Source organism: Callithrix jacchus, chromosome 14 (assembly GCF_049354715.1).
Source record: "Callithrix jacchus isolate 240 chromosome 14, calJac240_pri, whole genome shotgun sequence".
Taxonomy (NCBI): Eukaryota; Metazoa; Chordata; class Mammalia; order Primates; family Cebidae; genus Callithrix; species Callithrix jacchus.
Window position 1 is genome coordinate 83,787,993 of NC_133515.1, and position 24,322 is coordinate 83,812,314.

At 47.8% G+C, this 24,322-nt stretch overlaps 1 protein-coding gene across 2 annotated transcripts in view; it reads right to left on the minus strand.

Moving 5' to 3' along the window:
• The window catches only part of CAPN13 (calpain 13), an 83,746-nt gene that overhangs the window by 27,179 nt on the left and 32,245 nt on the right, over positions 1 to 24,322 (minus strand). For both annotated transcript variants that reach the window (XM_008980924.5, XM_008980925.5), the window contains exons 5-11: positions 20,584 to 20,720; positions 13,806 to 13,980; positions 12,774 to 12,848; positions 8,106 to 8,197; positions 4,368 to 4,442; positions 3,136 to 3,281; positions 1,174 to 1,319 (exon numbers count right to left, since the gene is read on the minus strand). In XM_008980924.5, the coding sequence (XP_008979172.2) occupies positions 1,174 to 1,319; positions 3,136 to 3,281; positions 4,368 to 4,442; positions 8,106 to 8,197; positions 12,774 to 12,848; positions 13,806 to 13,980; positions 20,584 to 20,720 (846 nt within the window). The remainder of the gene's footprint in view (positions 1 to 1,173; positions 1,320 to 3,135; positions 3,282 to 4,367; positions 4,443 to 8,105; positions 8,198 to 12,773; positions 12,849 to 13,805; positions 13,981 to 20,583; positions 20,721 to 24,322) is intronic.

Consider the following 24,322-nt stretch of genomic DNA (forward strand, 5'->3'; position numbering starts at 1 on the left):
AAAAGTGAGTTCCCCTAGGTATCCCATTGTTGGATATACACCCAGAGGAATAGAAAGCATTCTACCATAAAGACACATGCATGTGAATGTTTATTGCAGCACCCTTCACAACAGCAAGGACAAGGAATCAACATAAATCCCCACCAATCACAGACTGGATAAAGAAAATGTGGTGCATATATACCATAAAATACTATGCAGCCACAAAAAGAATGAGACCATGTTTTTTCTGGGAACCTGGATGGAGCTAGAAGCTATTATCTTTAACAAACTAATGCAGAAACAAAAAACCAAATATGGCACGCTCTCACTTAAAAGTGGGAGCTAAATAATAAGAACTAAGAACACAAAGAAAGAAACAACAGATACTGGGATCTACTTAAGCAGGGAGGGTGGGAGGAGGGAGAGGAGCAGAAAAGATCACTATTGGGTACTGAGCTTAATACCTGGGTAATGGAATAATCTGTACAACAAACTCCCATGACATGTGTTTACCTATGTAACAGACCCCCAAAACTAAAATAAGAGTTTCATAAAACCGCGAAAGGAGAAAGAGCCTAGGAGGACTGAAAACCTGGCCTCGGATGAGTAGCCAAGCAGAAGTTTGCATGGCAGCCACCAAACTATGGCTCGACTTTGGTCTAAACGTAAGAGAAAAACATACCTCCTGGGTTTACACTCAGAACAGTTTAGACAGCTTTTTTTTTTTCTCAACAACTTGCAAAGCTTAGCCAATAATTCTCAAACTTTAATGTACATAAGCCTTTGGAGAAAATATAGATTGTGAAAACGTAGATTTTCAGGCTCTGTCCTTAAACACTCTGATTCAGAAGTTCTGGAGTAAGTCCAGAATTTGCTTTGTTAGAACAGCTGGTCTTGGCCCAGACCACTTTTTGAGTAGCAAGCATTAGATTCTGCAGCATCCCAGGAAACACTGACAAGCAACATAGGCAGGAGGTGAGTTCCGCTGTAATCATGGCAGAGTATCATCTCTCTGGCCTCAGATTTTTTTGCCCATTTAAACTTGGACTGGATGAATGCTACAGCCTCTTTGGGCTTTATCGCCAAGGCTGTGGTGTAGCCAGATCTCCCAGCCTGGACAGAGCTATTCTCCCAAGCTCAAGGTTTACACTGCATTTCTAAAAGGGAAGGCCCTGAAGCAGACTGTCTTACCGAAATCACTTCGAATCTGAGTGGAGGTATCTCATCTTCTGCCTTCAAATTTGGTGGCGTGACCGCGACTGTGAAGCACACAACAACATTGGGGCCTTCCGGTTCCTCTTGCACAGAGAAGTTGTATTCAGCAACTTCAGGTACTCCTGCATTGGAAAAGAGTGTTACTAGAGCTCTGCTCCACTCCTGGGACTCCTGGGCAGGGCCATGTCCAGCGCAGAGAGCTCTGAGGGGTTGTGTTGTGAACTCTCTATTGGAGACCTAAGCCCTGGGTCCCAATCCCCACAGTTACTAGTTGAGATATGAGTTTATTTTCTAAACCTTGGCTGCCTCCTCTTGAATACAGGAGAGGTTGTATAGTTCCCACTGAGTGAAAAATATTCCTCACTGTAAAGTCAAAGGCTATTTTAAGTGAAATTCCAGAGTTCCCAGCTACATGTGAGCTTATGCATTGGTGGTAACCATCAGAGCCTTGAAATGGCATGAACCACCCAAACACAGCTAGAGACAGGAAAACAGGCAGAGAGATGGCAGTTGCAGTATTCTTCTATCCAAGCATGCTTATCAAAGCCAGAACGAGAGAGAGTGAGCTAACGTGAAAACCATTAGATTCAAATGCATGTAAGAATGAAGATAAGTCAAGATAGAGATGAAAATTCATACACTGATCACTGTGTAGATTGGGCTGATTGGGCTGACAATGGGGAATCTCCGCAAGGGGAATGGGGAGACACAGATGACCATCAGCACGGGCATTCTGTGAGGACTGGGTAAGATGGTGCATTAAAATGCATCTAGCAGCACATAGCAGGTGCTTGATAGCTGGCTCCCTTTTCTTTTTCAATAGTAAATGATTACTAAAAATGGCCCTGATGTACAGATTTTGTTAGTTCATTGATATGCATTGTATCCAGGGGAGAGGGCTTTGGCCCTATAATCAGAGAGGTGCAGCTCACAAAGAAGAATCAGTAAATTTGCTGCTCAAGAGTGACTCAGCAGCTCCTGGGGTTCTGCCCAAGGCCTCCTGGTAGCAAGGTTCTCTGAGCAGTAGTTCTGTAGATCACTAGAGCCTGGAGGTTGAAAAGAGGGACACCCTGGGGTATGGGCTCATTCAAGCAAACCATCACGACAGGCAGGGGCCCAGAGGAAGGGATGCATACACATCCCTGGGTGCAAACACACAACAAACATACTCACACTCACAAATGTGTTGTTTATGCAGCCTCTTTTATCAAGGATGTATAAGGACACTGTGGTTCCTTGTCACAGGGAACTGTTTCACTCATCAATGCCACAAACAGGGAATGGGAGGTACAGGGAGGGAATGTGACTTTCCCAAGGTCAAGATCAACAAGATTCATCTCAGGGGAACCCAAAGATGGGCTCAGAGGCACCTACTTGTGGGACTTCAGCAGGGACACACCGGCCAAGACAGGGCACGGATAGTCTCCCCTGTGTCTGGGTGGTGCTCTCCAGGCTCAAGGACAGACAGGTATGACTAATTTCACTGCTGAATGTTGGGGAGGCTGAGGACAGGATAACCAATTATGGTTCTAGCATCGTAAGGCCAGTATGTGGCAAAGACAAGGGTCTAACTTAGGCCCCAGCTCTTTTCCTGTGTTCTTTCTTTAGCCGTCCCCCTTTCCCTGGACGTTTACTGGAGGGTGGTGAGCCTGCTGTCCTCCCAGGATGTAGGAGGGGATTAGTGGAAGGATAGTGGCACAGCATGGAGGGCTGGGGGAGAATCACATCAGAGAGTATCCTGCTTGGCCCCTGCCAGCAATCCCATTACTAGGTATCCTTGGAGGAGCAGTCACCGTCCCTTCATGCTGACAAACTCCCCTCCTTTCAGCTTCAGGCTCATGGCCCAGAATCAAGGGACAGAGAGAGCTGAAGCCATGGAACGGTTGGGCTGGGCAGCCAGCCTCCAGTTGGGCAGTGTGACCCCAGCGTAATCATTACCTGCACGGTTTCCTAGAATCACTTGCTTCTTACACATTATTTGGGACCATCCTTCGTCAAGCTTGTTTCCATAGTCCAGGGTGATTGGAATTTGGCTACATACAAACATGTTTAAGAAATTCTGTTGGAAATCTTGACACGACATCCTATTAAAAACAGATATACATCACTTAGTGATCAGTGGTTGTGTCCCCAGGGTGGGGTTCCTATGACTTTACAGCATAGCCACTGTGCTGCCCAGAGACCAGTGTCTGATCCTGGCTCATTTACCATCAAGCACCCTTCTGTCTTTTCAGTCCTTCTGCTCCAGGGTCTGGGAGGGCAAGGGCACAGTCAAGTTCTGGAGTCTGCCTGTCACCTGGCAGAAGCTTTATCATTAATTGCCGTCTCCTTAACCCTTGATCCAATGGTGAGCCCTTGAATGGCCAGTGGGACGACTGCCAGTCTCTGTCTGCTCTGGGTCCTCTAAGATGCTAGGAAAATTGCTTTTCCCCTAGGGCGTTTTGCCAAATTTATTTTTGAGGTCTTTATCAGCCTAAAATGGATTCCACACCTAAAATCCCACCTCCTAATGTAATTAACCCAGAGATACTGGGTAGGATTTCCTTATAATTTATATTTGTCCCTCTGATTCTTAATTATTTAGATATGGGCTCCTTTCTACACATGCTGATTTTCATTGAAACACATTACTCAGTAAACCAGACAATCCTCTGAGAAATGTACATGTCATGTTCTGAGATGTGATCATATGGCTGATAATGTGTTTTCAAAACATCTAGTCCTGTGTGACTTCTGGGTGATGAAGCCAACGTCTCACCCAGAGCTCCAGGGTCTGCATCCTGCTGCTGTTTTTAAGGCCACACTAGATGCAACTGGGGAGCTTGAGGGTCCCAGCAAGACAGTACAGAAAAATATGGGCATGATAACCATGCATACTAGCTTCCAGGAAACCGTAAATTTCAAACCTTTTGTGCCAATATTCTCTTTTACCATTAAAATGTCCTAGAAAGTTCAGCTTTATTAACTGAAATAACTTTCCCACCAAGAGGAAGCCCACAATAACCTTCCATCCAAAGTTTTTGTGTCTTGGTAGAGAAAACAGACTCCCTCTGAACAGGTCTCTGCAAAGCTATTTTCCATCTTAATAAATGTTTAGGGAAAAGGGTAGGGATTGAAGACTTGGGTAATTGTTAAAGATTTAAAACACCGTGTGTAAGAAGGGTAAATACCAAAACTCGCCATCTGTCTGTTCCTTATGTAGCCAGCTTTTCCGTGGGTCATGGGTTTCCGTCCACTCCTGAGACCTGAGCGTGGAAACACAAACCACAGGGTGAAATTTTCCAGTGCATTTTATCTCAACCATGTGTGGGTCAACAGGGACCCTCTGCACACACCGCCATTAGTTCCTGGGGAGCACATGGCAAGTGTCATTCTACCTAGGACAGGACCCAGTTATTCTCTACATGTTGACAACTTCCAAACATCTGTCCTGAGCCTGGTCTTCTTTCCTGAGGTCTAGATGAACCTATGCTGCAGTCCACCCCACATCTCCACTAGAGTCCCAAGGTGACCCCAAATCAGCCTGTTCCTGACCATACCCATCCTCTGCCATCTCCTATTGCCTGAACGAGAACATAAGTCCCTCTTTCACACCTCCACATCCAAACAATCATCAAATGGCATTCATTTATTGATCCTACCTCTTAAATCCCCCTCAAAGCCATGTACTTATTTCTATCCCTCCTGCTGTTATCCTGGTTCAGGCTATCTGCCCTTCCCTCTGGATATTCACCTGGTCTCCCTGAACTCAGTTCTGCCCACTTTCCCATCTGTTTCCCACACTGACATTGAAATGATCTTTCTACAATGTAAACTTGATTGTATGATTTCCCTGCTTAAAACATATCAGTGGTTCCATATTATTCTCAAGGTGAAGTTCAAACCCTTTAAAGAAAACATTGGCCTCTGCCACCCTTTTCGTTGTTACCAGTTTCTTACTTCCCCAACTTACCCCCACTCTTGAATTCTGTTCTCCAGCAATAGTATCTTCATTTTCTTAATACCCCTCCCCCACCCCCAATGTTCACCCTGATGCTCCCTGCACCTGACACCCTCTTCCTCCTCTCAGTTCTGTAACCTGCTCATGCTCATCTTTCCTCTTAAAGGGCACTGCCTCTGGGAAGCCCTGCTTGTTCCCCAACTGCCCTCTGCTACAGGTCTTTTGAGCTTCCATCACCCACTGTGTTACTCTTACTTTGTGTATCAGTTGCTATGTCTCACTAGACTCACAGAGTCATGAGATTCCTGAGCCTGGCTGGCCATCCTATCATCACAGGTGTTTCACCCATGCCTTGGCATGTATTAGGTGGGTGTAAAAGTAATTGCATGCCTAATAGCATACAGTGATTTTTTTTTTGTTTGCTTAGTTAATTAATGCTGCCCACTTGTTGAAACGATGTGTTCCAGAAGCCAGTACTTGGGTCTGTGGCGAGGAAGAGACCCTCACAGGCAGAAGGGAGCAGCTGTCCCTTCTTCAACCCACTCCTTAGAGGGAAGGCATGCTTATAGCAAATGGGTTTCAGAGGCACAAAAGCTCAGTGAGACCTTTCTCGTGGGTGAGCTTGAATGGGGAGTCTGTGTCCCCTCTGTGCTAGGACAGCAAGACAGGGACCACCACTCAGGCTTCCGGCTTCCGGCTGAGGCAGTCAGATGTGTTATTGTAAAATGGCAATTTTATAATTAAGTGATAATTACATTTTCTGTAGTGTGTAAGGGAGAACAAATGTAGTGTAAATCAATACACTATCGATTCATGCAAGTTTGCCTTTAAGTGTGTGCGACTGAAATTTCAATTATGGTTGAGATTAGACCATCGGGCGCTCTCCATCCATCTCCATTTCTGAAAACTAGGGAAGAAATTGACCACCTGCTTGGAGACAGTGGTTATGCAGTCCCCGTCACTTCCTTCCGGAGTGGTTTCTGGTACAAAGTGGTGACCCTCAGCAGTCAGCCAAGGTATAATACGTCATCCAACAGAGCAAGCGCTGCTAGATCCATCTCCCCCAGTCCCTCCTCTGCACACATCACAGCCCTGTTCAAAAGCCTTGCCCATGCCTGTAGGGGATAAATCCAGACTTCTGGCATCAGGCTCTCCGCTGCTGGCTCCCAGCACTCTCTCTCCCAGCTTCCTCTGCCTCAGGCCGGCTTGTTGGCCCTGAACAGACAATCGATGTTCCCAGCTGGGTGACATAGCGTATGTGCCCCCCTCCTATCTAGTGATGTCTTCTGAAGTATACTTTCTTCACCACAAGGCCAACTCAAGTTCAATCTCATCCATGAAGCTTGGCCTGAACATGCCAGCCCATGGGAAGCTTCTTTTCCCCGAACCCTGGTGTCCCTTGTTGCTTTCACTGGTCATTTGATATTTAGCAAGGGAAAAGTGGGCAAAATATCAATTATGACTGTATTGCCTCTTCTGCTACCCTAGGGAATCTGTCATTGCCATTTGCCTTCCCTCTACTTCTAGCCCAACAGGCAGCCTCAAATCAGGGATGCTGGCTGATCCTGTCACCCTCTGGGTCATATTTAGCAACTTGGGATGATGACTGGGAAGGAGAACTGGAAAAGGCCAGAGGTCATAGGATTTATATTGGAAAGGGCAAAGGATACTCCTGGGAAGGGAGAAAGAATACAGGCGAGATAAGAGAAAGGAGAGGGGTTCGGCTGCCTGATTCTCCCGGGAGCATCTGAGGTCACAGCCAGGTTTATTCTAGGAATTCACTGTGCTGTTTCCTCCCTTATTCCATCTCTGCTTTCCTAGCCCTCCACCCCAATCACACCTTTATTCCGCATTGGCTGAGTGCCCAGGAGTGCCAGGGTCGTGGAGGGTCAGAGCAGTCCTGCCATAGCTTAGCCTGGGGTATCAGGCCTAGAACTGGCTGGCTCTGCATTTGCCTTCCAGAATGCACTGTCCTCACTGTACTGATTTCACTGTGTGCTGGGCCTGTTCCCCTATTTGTCTGAACACATTGCACTTCCTTTCAGATCATGTTCCCCACCCCCAGCCCCACCGGTGACAATGCAGCAGCTATTGTGTCACCACACTTTTCATGGATGGACAAAAACCCCTGGAGGAATGAGACCAGGCTGAGCCTCACTGGCTGCCCCCAGAGGAGCAAGTAACCTGTTGTGGCCCCTCTGTCTTCTCAGGACCACTGTCTCTTTCACAATTAGCAAGGGGCTGTGGGCCTAGGGGTCCACACCTCTGGTAGCTGGGAAATGCTAGCCCAGTTCCTTGGGGAAAGCACTGACCACACAGCTGGGCCCCCCATGGGACGTCTTAGCTCCTGTCCCTCCTGCTGTAAACATGCGCAGGCACAGCTTTATAATTTGCATCCCAGGCACCGGGTATACATGGGCATCCGGAGCAGTAGGGAAAGACTGGTGAGCTGAGTAGATTGAGATCCTTGAGTCAGTTTCCCCAACTGCCCCCAGATAAGAAGCCTTTCCCACCCTGAAGATATGACATGTTCAGGATCAGAATCCTATGGGATACCTCCAAAGCATGAAGTTCCTTCTCTCTCTATCTGTCTTTTGTCAAGTAGGGGCTTGGCTCCAGCCTGCACTGTCTCCCGCCACTTGCACTAATTCTAGAAACGTGCAGTCCCTGCTGTAGACTGTAACCTTCTTGAGAAAGGACACGGGGTCTTGTCATCAGTATATACCTCACAGCACCCACTAATCACAGTGCACTTAGTACTGAGTGTACGCAGTAGGTGCCTCATAGATGCTTGGCAAATGGCATTACAGAAGCATGAGATGGACAGATAGCCCCACGTAGGTGAGAGAGAGCTGGACAGGCCTGCGGTGAGATGCACAGCAGGCGAGACAGTCCCTCTCTCATGGGCAGGAAGCTCTACTGAAACCAAGCTCTCTGAAGGATGGAGAGAGGTTTCCAGAAACCATACCCATCACTCCAGCGTCCTCTCCATTCGGCCCCTTCCCAGCCCCAGGGGTTCCACAGGGAGATAATTTCTTCCCAGCGCCTTCTGTATTGAACCTGTAAAGAAAACAGAAAAGGAAACTGTCAGGGCTCTCCAGCAAAAGTCAGCAGAAAGGGGGATGAATGCAGCTGCTTTTTACCTCCAAGGACCAATTTAACTTCTGACCTCATTTGGCTGTAGCCAGAATAAATGGAAAGGGGAAAAAAAATCAATGTCTCTGCTGCATGCACAGCGTTGGAATGAGATAGACAAGGAAATGGCCCCTCAGTCTGCTCAGCCCCTTGCAAGGGCAGATGCAACTTTATCATTTCCTAAGACTGTGTCCCAGAACCTGAGTGAGTTGAGATTTAATAGCAGATAAACAGCAGGGGATGTCGCTTCAGCTTCAGAGGAGGACTTTATGGGTTTCCAGCCTCCTCCAAGCCCTGACATGGATGGCATCTCTGTTCCACAGACCCAGCCTGCTTCTCTGCTGGCAGCCCAGTGGGAGCTATGGTGCAGTCTCAACAGCACTGCCATGAGTGAGGAGGGTAGAGGAGGCAGATTTGAGCAAGGCTGAGATGGCCGGGGAACCAAGATAGCTGACACTAGCCCTCCTGGTCCGGCATCCCGGAGCTGATGAGACACCTTGGTCTGCGAGAAGATGGCCAACAATGGCCTGAACCTACCTGCCCACCCTGCCTCCCTTTCTCCCTTCTTTTCTTCCTTCCCTTCTTCCTTCCTTTCCTCCCTCCTTCCCTCTTTCTCTCCCTTTCCTTCTTCCCTCCCTTCCTACTCTCCTTCTTTCCCTTACTCCCTCTCATCTGCCCTTTCTTCTTTCATTCCTTCTCCTCCCTCCCTTTCTTTTTGCCTCCTTTCTTCCCTTTCTCCCTCCCTCCCTTCCTCCCTCTCTTCCTCCCTTCCTCCTGCCATCTCTTCCTTCCTCCTTCTCCTTCCTTCTTACTTTCTTCCCCCCCCTCCTTTTTATCCTCCCTCCATCCCTCCCTTCCCTCCATCTTTACCCCCTGCCTTCCCTATTCTCTCCCTCCATCCTTTCCTCCTTCCTTTCTTCTCTCCTTTTCCCCTGTCTGGGGAAACTCATCATCACTCACTTCAGATAAGGAACGCTTTGCTCCCTCACACCACTTAAGCCAGAGGGCAGGACTATGGGAAAGTGACAGGAACACAGCAACTAACCCTTGAACCTGCTTTCCTGGGAGCAGCAGCCCTCAGCATGGCGAGAGGAATTAACATTTGATTGAGCTGTAGCTGTGAGATTGTCCTGTGCTAATGTTGTCTGAGGAGATGGAGGCCTAGAGGGGCGAGGAAAGGGGCGAACTTGCTCATGATTCTTGGTCAGAGGAGAAGGACAACACTCTGAAGAGAATAGTCGATCGCTGTACAGAAAAGAAGCCACAAGTGGAGGCAGGGCTCAGAGCTAGGGGCTGCCTAACTCTGCGCTAAGGAAGCAGCATCAGGGAAGTTAAGCAACTTTCTCAAGACCGCTAAGACAATGGCAGAGGCAGAATTCCCATCCAGCCATGGTAAGTTTCCAAAGCCCTGACTCCCAGTTTTGGAATTGGGCATGAGTAAAAGTCCATTCTGGAATATGGTTGTGACCTTGGCCTTGACTGTAACCCTCGAGCCGCCTGGTCAGTGCCCCACTCACCAGCAGGGCACTGCTGTGTTGGAGCACCACAGTCACAGCCAGGCCCAGGAGCCCAGCTCAGATAAACTACTTTTCTGTGGCTTCCCTTGTCTGCCCTGCCCCCTGGCCAGTACTTCAGCAGAAGGGGCTCTCACTTGCCTCCAAGAGGTGCCTCCAAGAGGCTCAAACCCAGGTTCCCCACCCCTGTCGGTCCTACCCTGAGGCACCCTAAGCCTGGGACACAGTTTATTGTTAACTGCCAGCACCTGACAGAGCCCATAGAGCGGGGACACAAGAAATGATCGGCTGGTGTCCCAAACAGCTTAATGAGCCACCTCAGTGCCTCACAGATACTCAGAGGCTCCTGTGGGCATTGAGGAGAAAAGCAGCCTGTGATTCAAAGGGGCTGAAAGCAGGGCAAAACGAGGCATGTAGATAAACATTCACCCCTTTGCCCAGGGGAATCGCTGACTGAGCTAGGTGCATAATAAAAAATGCCAATTTCTTTTATCTTCCTGTCTGTGTCCTGCCTAGAGGGAGGATGAGCAGATTAAAAAGCATACCACATTTATGGGCTGGCTTAATCTTAGAGCTTTTGGTTCAGAGTTATAACCTCCTCTCTCTGGAGGAGGAATTTTTAACCCAGTAAAGTTCTTGGGCCCTTGTGTCCCTCCTTTATGACAGTGACCTATTGGTGCTTACACGGGCCTTGCTCTGGGAGTGCAGGGGACACATTCGAGACCAAGGCCATGGCTACACCTACGAATGGGCCAGCCAAGAGCTTCTTCACTCCCTGGCTGCTGACTGTGTCCCGACCCTGCTCAGTGCTCAGAAAGGGTGCTACTAGGCAGGAGGTGGCCCAAATTATCTACCCAGAAGTAGTACTTCCTGAAATGAATTATCCCGAATGCCAGTTCCATCGGTCATTAAGTTATTCCTAGCAAAAATGGTTTTGTGGCTAATGATACAATAAAAACCAGCAGTGTTTGCACTGTTCATACAGGCCTCTTGGAGCCTTTAAAATGCGAATGTACACTGTGAATCTCTAAGAAGGGGATACAGTGAGTTGCATTTTCCAAATGTATTTGGAAACCCATTTTCACAGAGTCTAGTGCTTCTTAGAACATGTTCTGGGAAGTGTCAGCCACATGGAATGGTGGAGCAGGGGTAGATTACATGGGACATTCGGTCTTGATCACCTGTCTCCAGGTGAGGCGTTCTGTTCAGACCATTCAGTGTATTATTAAAACAACTCCAAGTATACACTATGGGGGCACAAATGTTTGGGCTGTGGATGTCATGATCAGGAGCCCAAACAGCAGCTGAGCCCGCACTTGGACTCCTGAATTCCCTTCTGTCACCCTAGGTGTTGACATAGCTGCTCTGCAACCAGCAGTTACTGCCATCTCCACAGCCACCCTCTGCAGGGATGCATGCTCCAAGGTCATCTGGACCTCTGGGTACATGAGTCCCTTCTCCCCTGTGTTCAGAGGAGAAACAAAGGCTATCTCTATGTATAAAAAGGGTCTTGTGCAAGAATGCCAAATGCACTGCAAAGGTACCATGACTTCCTCATCTCATGCCTCAAATAGATGGTACTAATTGATCATGGCTCTCTTTCCATGAATCTGGAAGTGCTGAGGTCAATTTTGGACAATTACCTATTGTCCAAAAAGCATTCATTAGAGACAGGAGATATTGTCTTGGTTTTGTGATTGGGACACCGATCAAAACATGAAACAATGGAACAACTGGACTCAGGTCCATGGACAAGAAAGGCAGGTGGCTAGAGAGAGGAAGGATGTGGGAAAGGAGGAGAGGCAGGGCAAGTATGGGAAAGCCACACATAGAACCTGATGCTCTTCAGTCCTGGGTCCATAAAGCCCTGGGAGAAATGATGAGCCCTAAAGTTTGGAACTCGGTCTCTTAGGGCTTGGAAGACATTATTAGACCTCAAGTGTTGTGGGAAATACAGAGACCAGGGAAACACTTGCAGAAAACCATCCCATGGCCAGGAAGTGCTGTCACCACACTTGTGGTGACAAGTGTAGATGGACCTGAAAGAGACATAGTATCCAGACCAGCTATCTCCCAGGTGCCATCTGTCTAACCTCATGAAAGACATCTCTCCTAACTGACTCAGCTTCTTTATGAATGGAGGTTGGACTTCAGTAGTGTTTTCCAGGCCAAATTATACTACACATAGTGATCACATACATTTTCTCCAGCCAAAGTCAATTCTTCCATTGAGGAGAATGATTGTTCTCCAGCGCCACCCTCCCTCTCTTCCATGAAAATAAAGTTTTATCTGGGCATATGGGGCCAAGCAAGACGGTGTATGGCCCAGCCTCCCTTGGCCTTGGTGTGGCCATATAATCAAGCTAAGACTAATGAGATATGAGAGAAATGATGCATGCCTTTTCCAATTCATGCCTTCTATATGGATGTATGAATGTCTGCCAGTCTCTTTTTCTCCCCTGGCTGGTAGATGAGGGATTAGAGCGCTGTCTTGGGCTCACGGGTAGAAGGCCCATGTGGAGGATGGCAGAGCCACCTACTAGCCCTGGCATCACCTGCTTACCTGAGAGAGAAATGAATTTTGTCTTAAGTCCTTATATTTTGGAGTGTCTTTGTTACAACAATTTAGCTTGCATGTAACAAATAAAACCCCTATCAGGGTAAAACGTCCCCCCCCGGAAGTCAATTGGGTAGTTCATTCTACCTCCTTTGGGGCTAATCTCCCAGTCTAGATAGACACTCAGAACTGTCTGAGATCAGCAATAGGACAGCAAGATCTTGTGGGTTCCCAGAAAGGTCGACAACAGGAGTCAGAACTTCTGAATGAACAGAAGCTGTCCATGGTGCATGCCACCACAGGGGCAAGGGTGACAAATCCTCATTTCATCTTTGTTGGGCTTGCATGTGATTCTGGCCCCTGTTGAGAGGAACAAGAACACTGAGGCAGAGGCCAGGGGAGAGTTGGACAGGCCAGCAGCCAGTCTTACCTGCTCGGCCCCAGTCACGGTGTAGGCGTGCAGACTCACCAGCCCATTCTCCATCTGCTCCGCTGTATCTGTTAGCTTCAAAGCAGAAAAGCAGACCAATCATTAGACATCTACAGGTTCTTCAAAGAAATAGAAAAACATGGTCCAAACAGCAGCTGAGTCATCTGGGCCCCACTGACTCACTTGGGAATGGTGTATAGCCTGGAACTCTTCTAGAGTGGCAGAGTTGGAAGGCCATTGGGTGTCTGAGGCCCCAGGGATTTCATGCCTCAGGGAACCACCCCCATGAGTGATGGAACCCCATGGAGTCCCAAGGACCTGGGTTGCTCTCTCCAACCCAGGTCTCTCATCATCAGTGAGACTCTGCACAAATATGTCTGCTGGGACATTTGCAGGAGTCGGGAATCACTTGATTCCCACATTCTGAGTAATTGGAGTTTAAAGTGCATTTTGGGTATCTGGTGGCATTTTGGATTAGCGATGTGACTCAAAGCATGTTTCAAGATGAAGGAAGCATCCTGTGGATAGAAACCAGATGTCTCAGAATAGACTCAAATAATTTGGAGGGTCACCCAAGCTTTTCAAAACGGGTCATGCTGCCGTTGGATGCTGGCATTAGAGTTAGTGAGCATCAAAGGGCCCTGGGGGGCTCTGTGTAAACTTAAGGCAAAATATAAAGGAGTGACCCCAGCAGCAGGAGCTGCAGTGGCCTTCTCCAGGGTGTGGTAAAGCCCACTGGTTTCTCTGGAGCTATAGCAGTAGGTCCAGGCTCTGAAGGCAGTAGTATTGGAAGATCTGTCCAGCCACTTATGAGCCGTGTGATGGTGAGTACCTTAGGTAGCCTCTGTGAGCCCGCTTCCTCTTCTGTGAAGTGAATTCTGCAATCTCTGTGTTAGAGAAAGGCTACTGTAGGGTCCAATGACATGACCCGAGTAAAGCATACTGTCAGTGTTCGTTAATGGTGGCAGCTTTCCATATCACCTGGCTGAGGAAAGCCTCGAACTGGTACAAAAGGGCTCCCCACTGACTTACCCCTTTTGGAGTGTTACAGGTTATCAGGGAGCCTGCCTTGATTGCTGTCTTCACTGCCATCACCAGGTCCTGAGGAGAGGAGCGCAGGTGGATGTTGGTGACCACGCCTCCTGTGAGGTCCACCAGGCCATCCTCGAGGAAGCCATAGTGCAGGTCAGAATAGGATCCGAGCAGCCTGGGAAGGGAATGGCAGATGAACCATCATGGTGCCTTTGGTGTGATGCTCAGGGATGGGAGCTTGTGCACTGACCCTCTACCTATTTCCCGGGTGAGGGGCTTCCTGATCCACTCCTGATCATGGCCACCCACCTTCCATTTGCCTGGATGGAGATTCTAACACTGTCTGCCACTCCAGGGGCTCCTACTTTCCTCTGTACCTTCCTCCCCTGGTCCCCCAAGCCTGCACAGTCCTTTAAGTGGCAGCACTGACGAGAGGCTAGGAGTGCATGTGCTGGAGCCATAGGCCAGGGGTTGAACCTCACCTTTGCCACATTTTCGGCTGCTTGACCTTGGGCACATTAATGAGCCTCATGGGGCTATGTTCCACACAATGCCTGGCATGGGGCCATCCCTAAATTAGTACTGGATTTTATGGTGATGAGTATCTCCTGCTTCCCATTCAGTTTAACAGCAATGTGAAGTACTGACTGTGGGCCAGGGGCTATGAAAGGCATGTGTTTAAGGACCCCATTCCTCACAGCCTTACCCTGATGCTAGTGGTGGATACTGCCAGCCTCTGTTCTCACTCTACACAAACCCTGGCCCAGAATTTCCATTCCCAGAGTTACCCACTCACCCCCCGATCATCAGGGAAATCATAGCTTAACTGAAGGTAACATAGGTAAGCATGAGTCTTATGTAACATGCCCCAACAGCTTAAAACTCTTGCTCCGTTGTCCAAAGCATCTCTTCCTGCCACCCCACCTCCATCCCCACCTATGGCGTTTTGGTTTCTGGGGAGATGGGCAGGGCCAGATCCAAGAGGCCTAATACTCCCCAGGAGTGAGGGTGGCCTGATCAATCACCGTGGAACCTCTTATACAGGGACCAGACAGTGAGATTTGTTTTGAGAACTTCAGCTTCCATCCATGGGGTAAACTGGAAGGGTTCCATGGAATCTTAAAATTTAGGCAGGGAAGGCCCACAAAGGAAATGGAACTGAGGTCAGATAAGGCAGGAGACCCTGGCATCAAAGCCACCCAGCAGAAGCCACATTCACTGCTGCCTCTGTCACTTGGGCTTCTTGCCAGGGACCTATGCGTTCCTGTCTCCAGTGGGCAGGCAGAGGCAGAGCCTTCCACAGGGTGGTAGGCAGTGGAGGAAGTCCTTGCTGCAGCTTTAGTTCTGGTAATGCAAAATCACACAGGGATCAGGGCCTGGGTCCATTCTGCTGCTCCCTCCAACTGGGTCTTCCACCCTGGACAAGACCCTTCCCCCTCCCTGCACTTGGCCTTTTAACTGGAAGCTGCAGGGTAGACTGGATCAGCCCTCAACATTCCTTTCTTACTCTTTTCACCTATGACATTCTCTCCTCCTGGGGATCACACAGAATTCCAGGAAATTCACTTCAGCAAATACACAGCAAGCAGTGACTATCAGCAGGACACTGCCCCAGGCACAAATGCTTAGAAGGAATGGCTTAGAAAGTCTTTTGTTAAAGAAAACTGAGGATTCCCAGAACAGAGGCACATTCTACAGGAGCCACCACATGACAGATTTATCTTGACCTGTTTTAAAAGTATTTCTAAATCTTATCCTCCTGCTCTCCCTCTCTCTGACCCAGGGTCTAGACTCTTATCTCTGGAGCATTTGCTCAGTCAACTGTAGAGCCTTCTTTGGTGGTGAGTGTACCTGGTGGGGACTGAGCTGTGCACTCCCTCGATGTCCCATGTGGGTTCTGGCATCTGTTCCAATTACAAAGGTGTGGCTGAGGGTGCTGGAAATTCACAAGGACTGGGGTTTGGGAACCCATTCTCCGCCAGTGTGACCTCCAGCCCTTTGCAACAACCCTTTCCTGGTGATACGCTCAGAGTGCCTCTCCTGGCTTCAAACAGAGCTGTGCTCAAGAACAGCACTCTGGCTGGGCACAGTGGCTCGCACCTATAATCCCAGCACTCTGGGAGTCTGAGGTGGGAGGATTATCTGAGGTCGGGAGTTCAAGACCAGCCTGGCCAACATGGTAAAACCCTGTCTCTACTAAAAATACAAAAATTAGCTTGGCATAGTGGCACAAGCCTGTAATCTCAGCTACTCGGGAGGCTGAGACAGGAGAATTGCTTGAGCCTGGGAGACGGAGGTTGAAGTGAGCCGAGTTTGTGGCACTGCACTCCAGCCTGGCCAACAGAACAAGATTCTGTTTCAATAAATAAATAAAAAGAACAGTACTTCAGAAAAGCTGCGATGGGGCCTGGCCCCTCCCTCACTTCATTGTCTCACTGCCCGTGGGCCTGTCTGATGTTCTGCACCCACAGCGTCTGGCAGTCACCTCAGAGTCATCCAACCCAACCAAAGGCACTCCCGGTGTCTTCTGAAGCCTTCTCTCACTATGTATCCACAATGCCCATGAAACCTGTCCCAGCAGCAGCTGGGAGTTTTGACAAGGAGCTATCTTTCTGCTTTCCAAACATGAGCTTACAGATCCTGCTGACTTTCAGGAACACAGCAACTATTCTTAGCCCCTTTTGCTGACAGAAAATAGAAAGGAGAGAGAGAGAGAGAGAACTGTGTTCATTGCAGCCACCACTATTCCTCATCACCTGAACCAGGAATTCTGAGACAGCATTGTCCTCATCCCTCTGCTTCAGCCTCATTTGGGAAAATGTCTTCCTGCCTGGCAATCATATGAAAGATGGAAGAATTCAGATAGAGCTGGAGTGGATGCTGAGATGCTGCAGAGATTCTATAAAGGATGGTAAGCAGCCTACCAGCTCTCATCCCTCAATCTCCCTCTATTTCATGACCTCTGGGGAAAACAAAACCCCTAAATACAGTTTTCATTTGACTTGACCAATTAATTTCCAGAATCCCCAGCTGCAAGAGGAGTGGAAAGTTTGGAGTCCACGTGTTCACTGGGATGTTTCCTGCACCCTTGGAGGGAAGAGGTCCTTCTCCATCTGGACAGATGGGCTCTCTGCGTTTGGGCTGTGGTCCTCGTGTGCCAGACACTGAGCTCCATAAGCAGCAAAAAGCTAAACCCTTTTCCTGTAGGACTGACAGTGTCAGGGATGGGGGGAAGGCATGGGAAATAGTGACTAGGGAAAATAGTGCTCACCGCATCCTCATCTGAGAGTGATCTTGGGCCAGCTATTTCACCTCGCTGAGACTCAGTTTCAGCTTTCAAAGAAGGTGCGGTTTGATGCTGACAGATGTCCCTTCTGCCTCTGAAACACTATAATTCTATGTGATTCACCCCTGCATTTTAGAGCTTCCTTTTTTTGGACAGTGAGGGATGGGGGATCTTTTAAACGGCTTTCATAGTTTGAGAGATTTTATCCTCTGCTAGATATCTTTAAGCAGTGGAATGAGGATGCCAGGTCTACATTCCTATTTCTTTTCAAGCTGAATGATTGCCTTTAGGTCATCTGTTAACAAAATGGGGTCCAAGTCATCATTTCATTCTACAAGTTTTCTAATTCTCCCAGGGAACCACTGGTCTCCCCCTTTTTACATAAGGATAAAACGAGGCCCAGAAAAGATGAAGGCTGAATCCATAGAAAAGATAATGGCAGTGTTTGCCTAAGTAGCTTAGAAGTGAATTAACCTCCCAAACATGTGGATTGGTTCAACAACCTTGGCTGTTATCTGGGCTTCATTCTCAAATGCTAATGAGCACCTCTTCCTGACATGAAATGAGCAAAAACTTTAGTTTTTCACAAGTGTGCCTCAAAAAGAAAGAATGCACAAAAAGAGGTGTTGAGGCACCTCGCTGTTTGGACTGTGACTTCCAGAAGGACTGGGACTGGGGTGGACTGTGGTGCGATCACCACCTCTAAGGCCCAGGACTTCACTCAGCAAGGCTGCAGAATGGACGGGGGAGATAATGATATCCCCTTGCCAGGTAAGTAAAGACCCAGCAGACCCAGTGGAACTAGGTGCACCTACCATCATCACAATTTGGAGACTCAGCTTCTCCATTTGTCGGCTGAGAGGCTGGTTAGGATGTCTCCAGAGTTTTCTGGATCTATGATGCTCTCTACTCATTTTCTACTCAAGGGTGCGTTCCTCTCTGCTTTCATCTGCTGGCAATGATCCCCAGCTCTGACGTTTCCCTCACCCCTCACAGTGCTTGCCTCACACACAGTCCCTTCTGCGGGCAAGTGTCCCCTTCCCAGCTCCTGCCCTTTTGTAGCCACTTGACCCAGGTCATGGCTGATTGGGCCGATGGGGTCCTGACCCAAGCTTGACCAATAAGACTCCAACTCTCTGGATTAGAATCAGGTATTGGGCAGGGAATCCGGTGGAAAGCAGCAGAAGGTAAAGACAGAGGCATGAGGCTGGGTGGCCTGTTGAGGTGTTCAGAGGAGGTGAGGTCCTGAGAAAGGCTGAGCGAGGAGGCACCAGAAGAAGATACACCAGAAAGGGAGGAGGCTGGGTGGGAGGAGAAGGAGCAGGCCAGCTGCCGACAGGAGCAAAGCAGAGCAAAGCAGAGACCACAGCAGCCGCAGCCAAACCAATGCCAGGGCCTTTCTCTAGTCCCCGAGAGCCAGCCCCATGAGAGTCCTCGTCCTTGGGCCTCTGCATGCTTTCCTGTCCTATTTCCAGGTGCCCCACCTTCCTCCTCCATAATATTACTGCAAGACCTTGCTCTTTTTTTGTTTCATTTCATATCATGAACTTTCTTTTTTCTTTTCTTCCTTCTTCCTTCTTTCCTTTTATTTGAGATGGAGTCTTGCTCTGTCACACAGCCTGGAGTGCAATGGCGCAGTCTCAGCTCACTGCAACCTCTGCCTCCCGGGTTCAAGCGATCCTCCTGAGTAGCTGGGATTACAGGTGCATGCCACTACACCCAACGAATTTTTGTATATTTAGTAGAGTTTCACCATGTTGGTCAGGCTGCTCTCAAACTCCTGACCTTGTGATCTGCCTGACTTGGCTTTCCAAAGTGCTGGGATTACAGGTGTGAGCCACCACATCCAACCCTTTCCTTCCTTTTATTCACATTTGTTTTCTCCTGCACCCCAAGAAAAGCATTTCAGGATGCTTAATGTGCAACTTTTGTTTGTATGCGTTCTTGTGAAATGAGAATTGCAGGGCATAGAGTTTCCATTTCCATAAATAACTGTGTGAGGGGTTGCTCAGTGCCTCTCACCTCATTTGCAAAAGTTAGAAAGCTGGAGAATGCCAAGCATTCACCAGGATGTGGGGATCCAGGAGCCCCCAAGCAGCACAGGAAGGAGTGTGTACACAGGCAGCCTCTGAAGGACAACCTGACAATACTTATCTTGGCTACAGGCACATCTCACACCTACTAAGGACGCTTCTAGGGGGCCCCAAGGACCCTGCCTCTAAGGACTGTCCTGATCACAGCAAACAGATGGGATCTGTGGTTTCTGACTGCTGTGTGGCTCTCCATCGAGTGTGCCCACCCCATTGTACCCACTGACCTCAGTGATGGACACTATACACTATCCTCATGGCAGTCAAGTCATCCTCAGGTGTGTCCCCCTAAAGGCTCCCAGGAGTGTCCTTATCAGGGTGAGATGTGCGTGTAGCCAAGCTAAGTACTGTTGGGTTGTCCTTCAGAAGGCTGCCTGGGTGCACACTCCCTCCCACGCTGTTTGAGGGTCCTGGATCCCCACATGCTGGTGAGCACTTGGCATCCTCTGGATTCTAACTGTTGCAGTCTCATAGCAGGAGAGGGATATGTCATCACTCTTTGTGTTTATATTGTGTTGATTATGGAAAGTTTGAGCCTATCTTCATCACCTGTGTGGGTGTTTAGGACAGTACCCCTTCCTCACACACACACGTGCATACTGCCCCCAACACACATAGTCCTGCACACATCCTACTTGAGTCAGTCTGAGAGCTTCTGTCCCAGTGCCAAGCACAGTGCCTGGCATATGGTTAAATGCTCAATAAACATCTGTTGAATAAGAGCAACCCAAAGAATCTAAGTACAACATGTGAATCGGGATGTGTATACGGTCTTAAGCTTGTCAGCACCCAAAGGTGGTCCCTAAGTCATGGTATTTTGACCATATGAGAATGCGCATGTCCTGCCCCACCCCCAGACATAGATGCCATCTCAAAGCAGCTGCACCGGGTGCCCAACTGCCTGGACCACCCCGATGATGCCTTTATTTGAGTCACTCCTATTGCTGGAGATGCCTCCTCCCACCTATCCCCTTTCTCCTTGCTGAAATCCTACCCATCCTTTGAAGCCTCACTCAAATGCTACCTCCTCCACATAGCCTCGGCCTGACTTTCTGTGAGTCAGAGAGCCAGGATTGTTTACTCTCTCATCAGACTTTGACCATGATATTCTTAAATATGTTTCTTTGGGCCCTGATACCAGCCTTGCAATAATATTGTCAGTGCATTTCTCTGTCCAGCCGCTGCCCTGCCCGCCCTTCACTATGTGCCTGTGGGACCCTCCTGATGGCCCCAACGCTGACCTTTGCATGTGGTGATTGTTTATGGAGGATGCCCAGCCAGGTGGCAAAGGCTGCAATGCTCCAAGGGGGACTGTTTGCATTCAAGAGAGCTGCTGAGAGCCACTGGGTAGGTGGGACCAGCACTGAAACTCTGGGCTGATGGGCAGCAGGGTCGTACTTACTTGGCATAGGCTTTCTCCAGCAGGCAGGGCCAGAACTCTTGGTTGTTGTGGAGAGGATGCACAAAGAGGCATTGATCTTCCTGGACGGGCAGGCGGTCATCAATCACCACTTCTACCCACTGGCCACATTGCCAGAACTGGAAGAGAGCCAAGCATATGCTTTACAAGAGTTGAGGCAGGAGGGAGCTCCTGGATCCTCCAACCTAATTATATGACCTCTACAATGCAATAACTAACTCTCTTCAGAACAAAGTACCAGCCCAGGTTGCCGGGCAGGAGACAAGCATGTCATCTCCACTGGCAGATGGAGAAAATGAGTCACAGACCAAGTTAGTCCAAAAAGACACATGCAGAGAAGAAGCAGACTTGGGTTCTAGCTTCATTTTGGCCTTACTTTGGCAAGTCCTTTGTGAGCATCAGTGACACACATGAGACCCTGCAGGTACTTCTTGTGCACAAAATGACAACAGGGAAGAAATACTACCAACAGAGGAGAGTGGTAGGCTCAGGGCTAGCATGAGACAGGCAGAGCCTGCAGGAGCCAAGGGTTTGAGGGATTGGGCAGGATTTAAGAACCTGGCAGGATGACAGGGAAGGTATCCCAGACAGCGGGCACACTGTGGGTAAAGGCCTGGAGACAATGACACAGATGGCTCAGGAGGACTGAGCAGTGACAGCCTTCTTCCAGCCCTCCTCTTCTCCCATCAAGCTGGCCCTGCCATTATAGCAGCAGAAAGGAAACTGGCTGGCATTGCTACTGCTAAGAGCACAAATGAACCAGATGTTTCTTTCCAAAACAGCCTGTTTTAATCTTTAGCATTCAACTCTAAATGGTTCACCCGGGGACATGGCCAAATGAGGAGAATTCATAACAAAGCCAGCTTTTTGGATTCTCTTCACTGGCCTCTCCTGTGTAGGAGAAGCAGGAGGGCTGCTGGCTTCAGCCCTGAGCTTTGGCAAAGGCAAATTTTTACTAGGTGGACTCCATGGAAAGCTGGGTGGATGGGCTCTGTCATCCACATGGCCTTTTCCACAGCTGGATGTCCCAGATGTCGGGCTGTTGCATCCAGCTGAGGATGCAGTTTCAGAGCAGAGATGGAGATTGAGACAGATAGTAAGACAAAGCAAAGATGTTTTTATAGTAGCTAATGAGGCAGTGCACTATGGCTGTTCCTCCACAGCTGTAGACTTCTGTTCCTATTGCAGTGAGCAGGAAGATGTGTCAGCAGTGAGGTTGAGGGGCAACACGAATGTTTTCAGGAGGGTGATCACAAAATGCATCCGAAGCACTGAGGGAAGCTAATCCCAATCCTCAGAAGAGAGTACCAAAAGGACAATCTAGATTTTGTGATTAATTGGATAGCAGCATGTAGTAGACAGCAGTCAGTCGATGGAACTGTACTTGAATGCTGGTCTTGCCTCTTATTACTCAAGCAACAGATGTTGAGCCAGATACTTAATTCTTTGGGACACAGTTTTCTCATCTGTCAAATGGTGGCAAGAGTAAGAACTGCCTAATAGGTTGTGATTAGGATCAGATAAAATCACAAAAGATGAGACAGCGAAAACAAGATTGCAGTTATGAGAGTAGAGACTCTTTCAGTGGCTATTTGGTTCAGCACCTAGGATAATGCCTGGCACACAGTAGGACATTAAGAATAAGTAAGTCCTGGCTTGAATGAGCTTCTCTGGTTAGTTCATCTTAAAAATAACTCTTACCCATATCTTCCCACACTAGTAATGCTGACCAAGCTTGCTTCCTGTATGCAAAGGGGACATCAGGCAAGTTTGCCACTCTCAGAGAGGATGAAAAGGGCCTGACTGGTGGTCAAGAATGAGGCCATCACCTGCATATCCTGATCCATGCCTCTGGATGGGGAGGGCTGGCATTTGGATCCTATTTGTACCTTCCAAGAACCATGCTGGAGGCTATTTTGCCAACACCCAGTGATCTGACAGGGAAACCTGTCTGAGTTTCCCTGTAAAAAACTCTGACAGAGTGTTTTAGGGCAAAGCATCTGAGGTGGCCTGGGCACTGGGTAACTTTTGGAGAGCAATACCCAAGCTGGCAGCAATGAGAAGAGATCTAAAGAGATCAGTGCACCCCAGCTGCTTCTGGGGAACTATGTGACTTTCTTCACCACCCAAAGGGGCAGAGTGTGTCTTGCCCGAGCCTTGAGTTGTCTTAACCACCTAAGTAGCTCCACCAATGCTGGTGCTCTGGGATGAGCCAAGACACAGCTCAATCCTGGATCCTCTAGCTCACTCCTTGGTGTGGTCCTTGGACCAGCAGCAGTAGCATCACCTGCCTGACAGAAGACCAAATATGCAAATTGTTGAATGTAAGGAGGTGAGAACAGGATAAAGGAAGGGCCCAGAAATAACAGAGGGAAACTTAGTAGAGTGGAAGGATGGAGGTCTTCAGATTGAAAAGAATCACTGAATTCTTAAAAGGTGTACATATAGATATTTTCCAGAGAAATTTCTGAACCTCAAGGAGAGAGAGCACTTCTTATAGACTTGCAGTTAGAGAGACCATGTTGTATGCAAAGAAATATTCGAAGTCCAGAGAATAGATTAACAAGGGGTTTGTCTTCTGCAGCATTGGAAGCTGCAAGACAATCAAATAATGTTTACAGACTTTCAGGAAAAGAAACATGATCCAAGAATCCGAAACCTAACCGAAATATCATTCTTAAGTGAGAGCAAAGGAAAACCTCTCATGTCTTCTGAGGAAATTATTCAAGAAAATTCTATCTAACAAAGGTTTAATTAGAACAATATTCTTAAGGAGAAACAAAGGGTGGGAGAAACAGTGGTAGGTGATAAGTTTTAAATATGTTTATGAGAAACACACCTATAACAAAGTGAACATGAAATTAATAATAAAGAGAGGAACAAAAATATTACAGGGAAATCGACACAACAGGAAGCTAGAGTGGCAACAGGAATATCAGGTAAAGAGGAATCCAAGGCCACAGCATTAAATGCAACAAATAGGGATATCGTACAAGTTTTGTTGCAATAAGAAGATAGCAAGCTCATAAACCTTCGGGCAAGGAATATAACAGGAAAAGTGTAAAGCCAGAGCACTTGAAAGCCTAAGACTTCTCCAAACAATAACTATGGGAGGAACTGCTCTTTATAATCTAATGAATCAAGCAGACAAAAAGAAAGTCAAGATGAAAGACGTAGTGGGAGATGACACAACAGCAAATCATAAAGCTCGGTTCAGTGTGTAAAACTCACAACCACTGGATAATACAGATTGTTCTTGTGTGTCCAGGAGCCATTTATAAAAACTGCTGTAGACTTGGCTAGAAATAAAACTATTCATCTCCCCAAATGTAGATAGTTATGAATTATATTCTCTGATTATAATAAAACAGACACTCAGCAACTAAAAGATTACCTCTTGTAAAACTCAATCACTTGAAAATCAAATAAACATTAAAGAGACAACCCCTAAATGAAAAAAGATACAAAAACTAAAAATGTGTTATCTTAAAAATTAATAAAAGTAAGACTTTTTGTATAAAAACGTATAGATACACATCTCAGAGGAAAGTAAAAAGACTAACAATATTAAGTGTGCAGTTTCAGAAAATCACAAAAAAACAATAAAATTAGGCGAAAGTATAAAGGAATAAAGATAGAATTGAAATAATTAGTTATATAGAGAACAAAACCTCAAAACGAAAAGAATAGAAAGACTAATGAAAATCAAAAGTTGATTTGT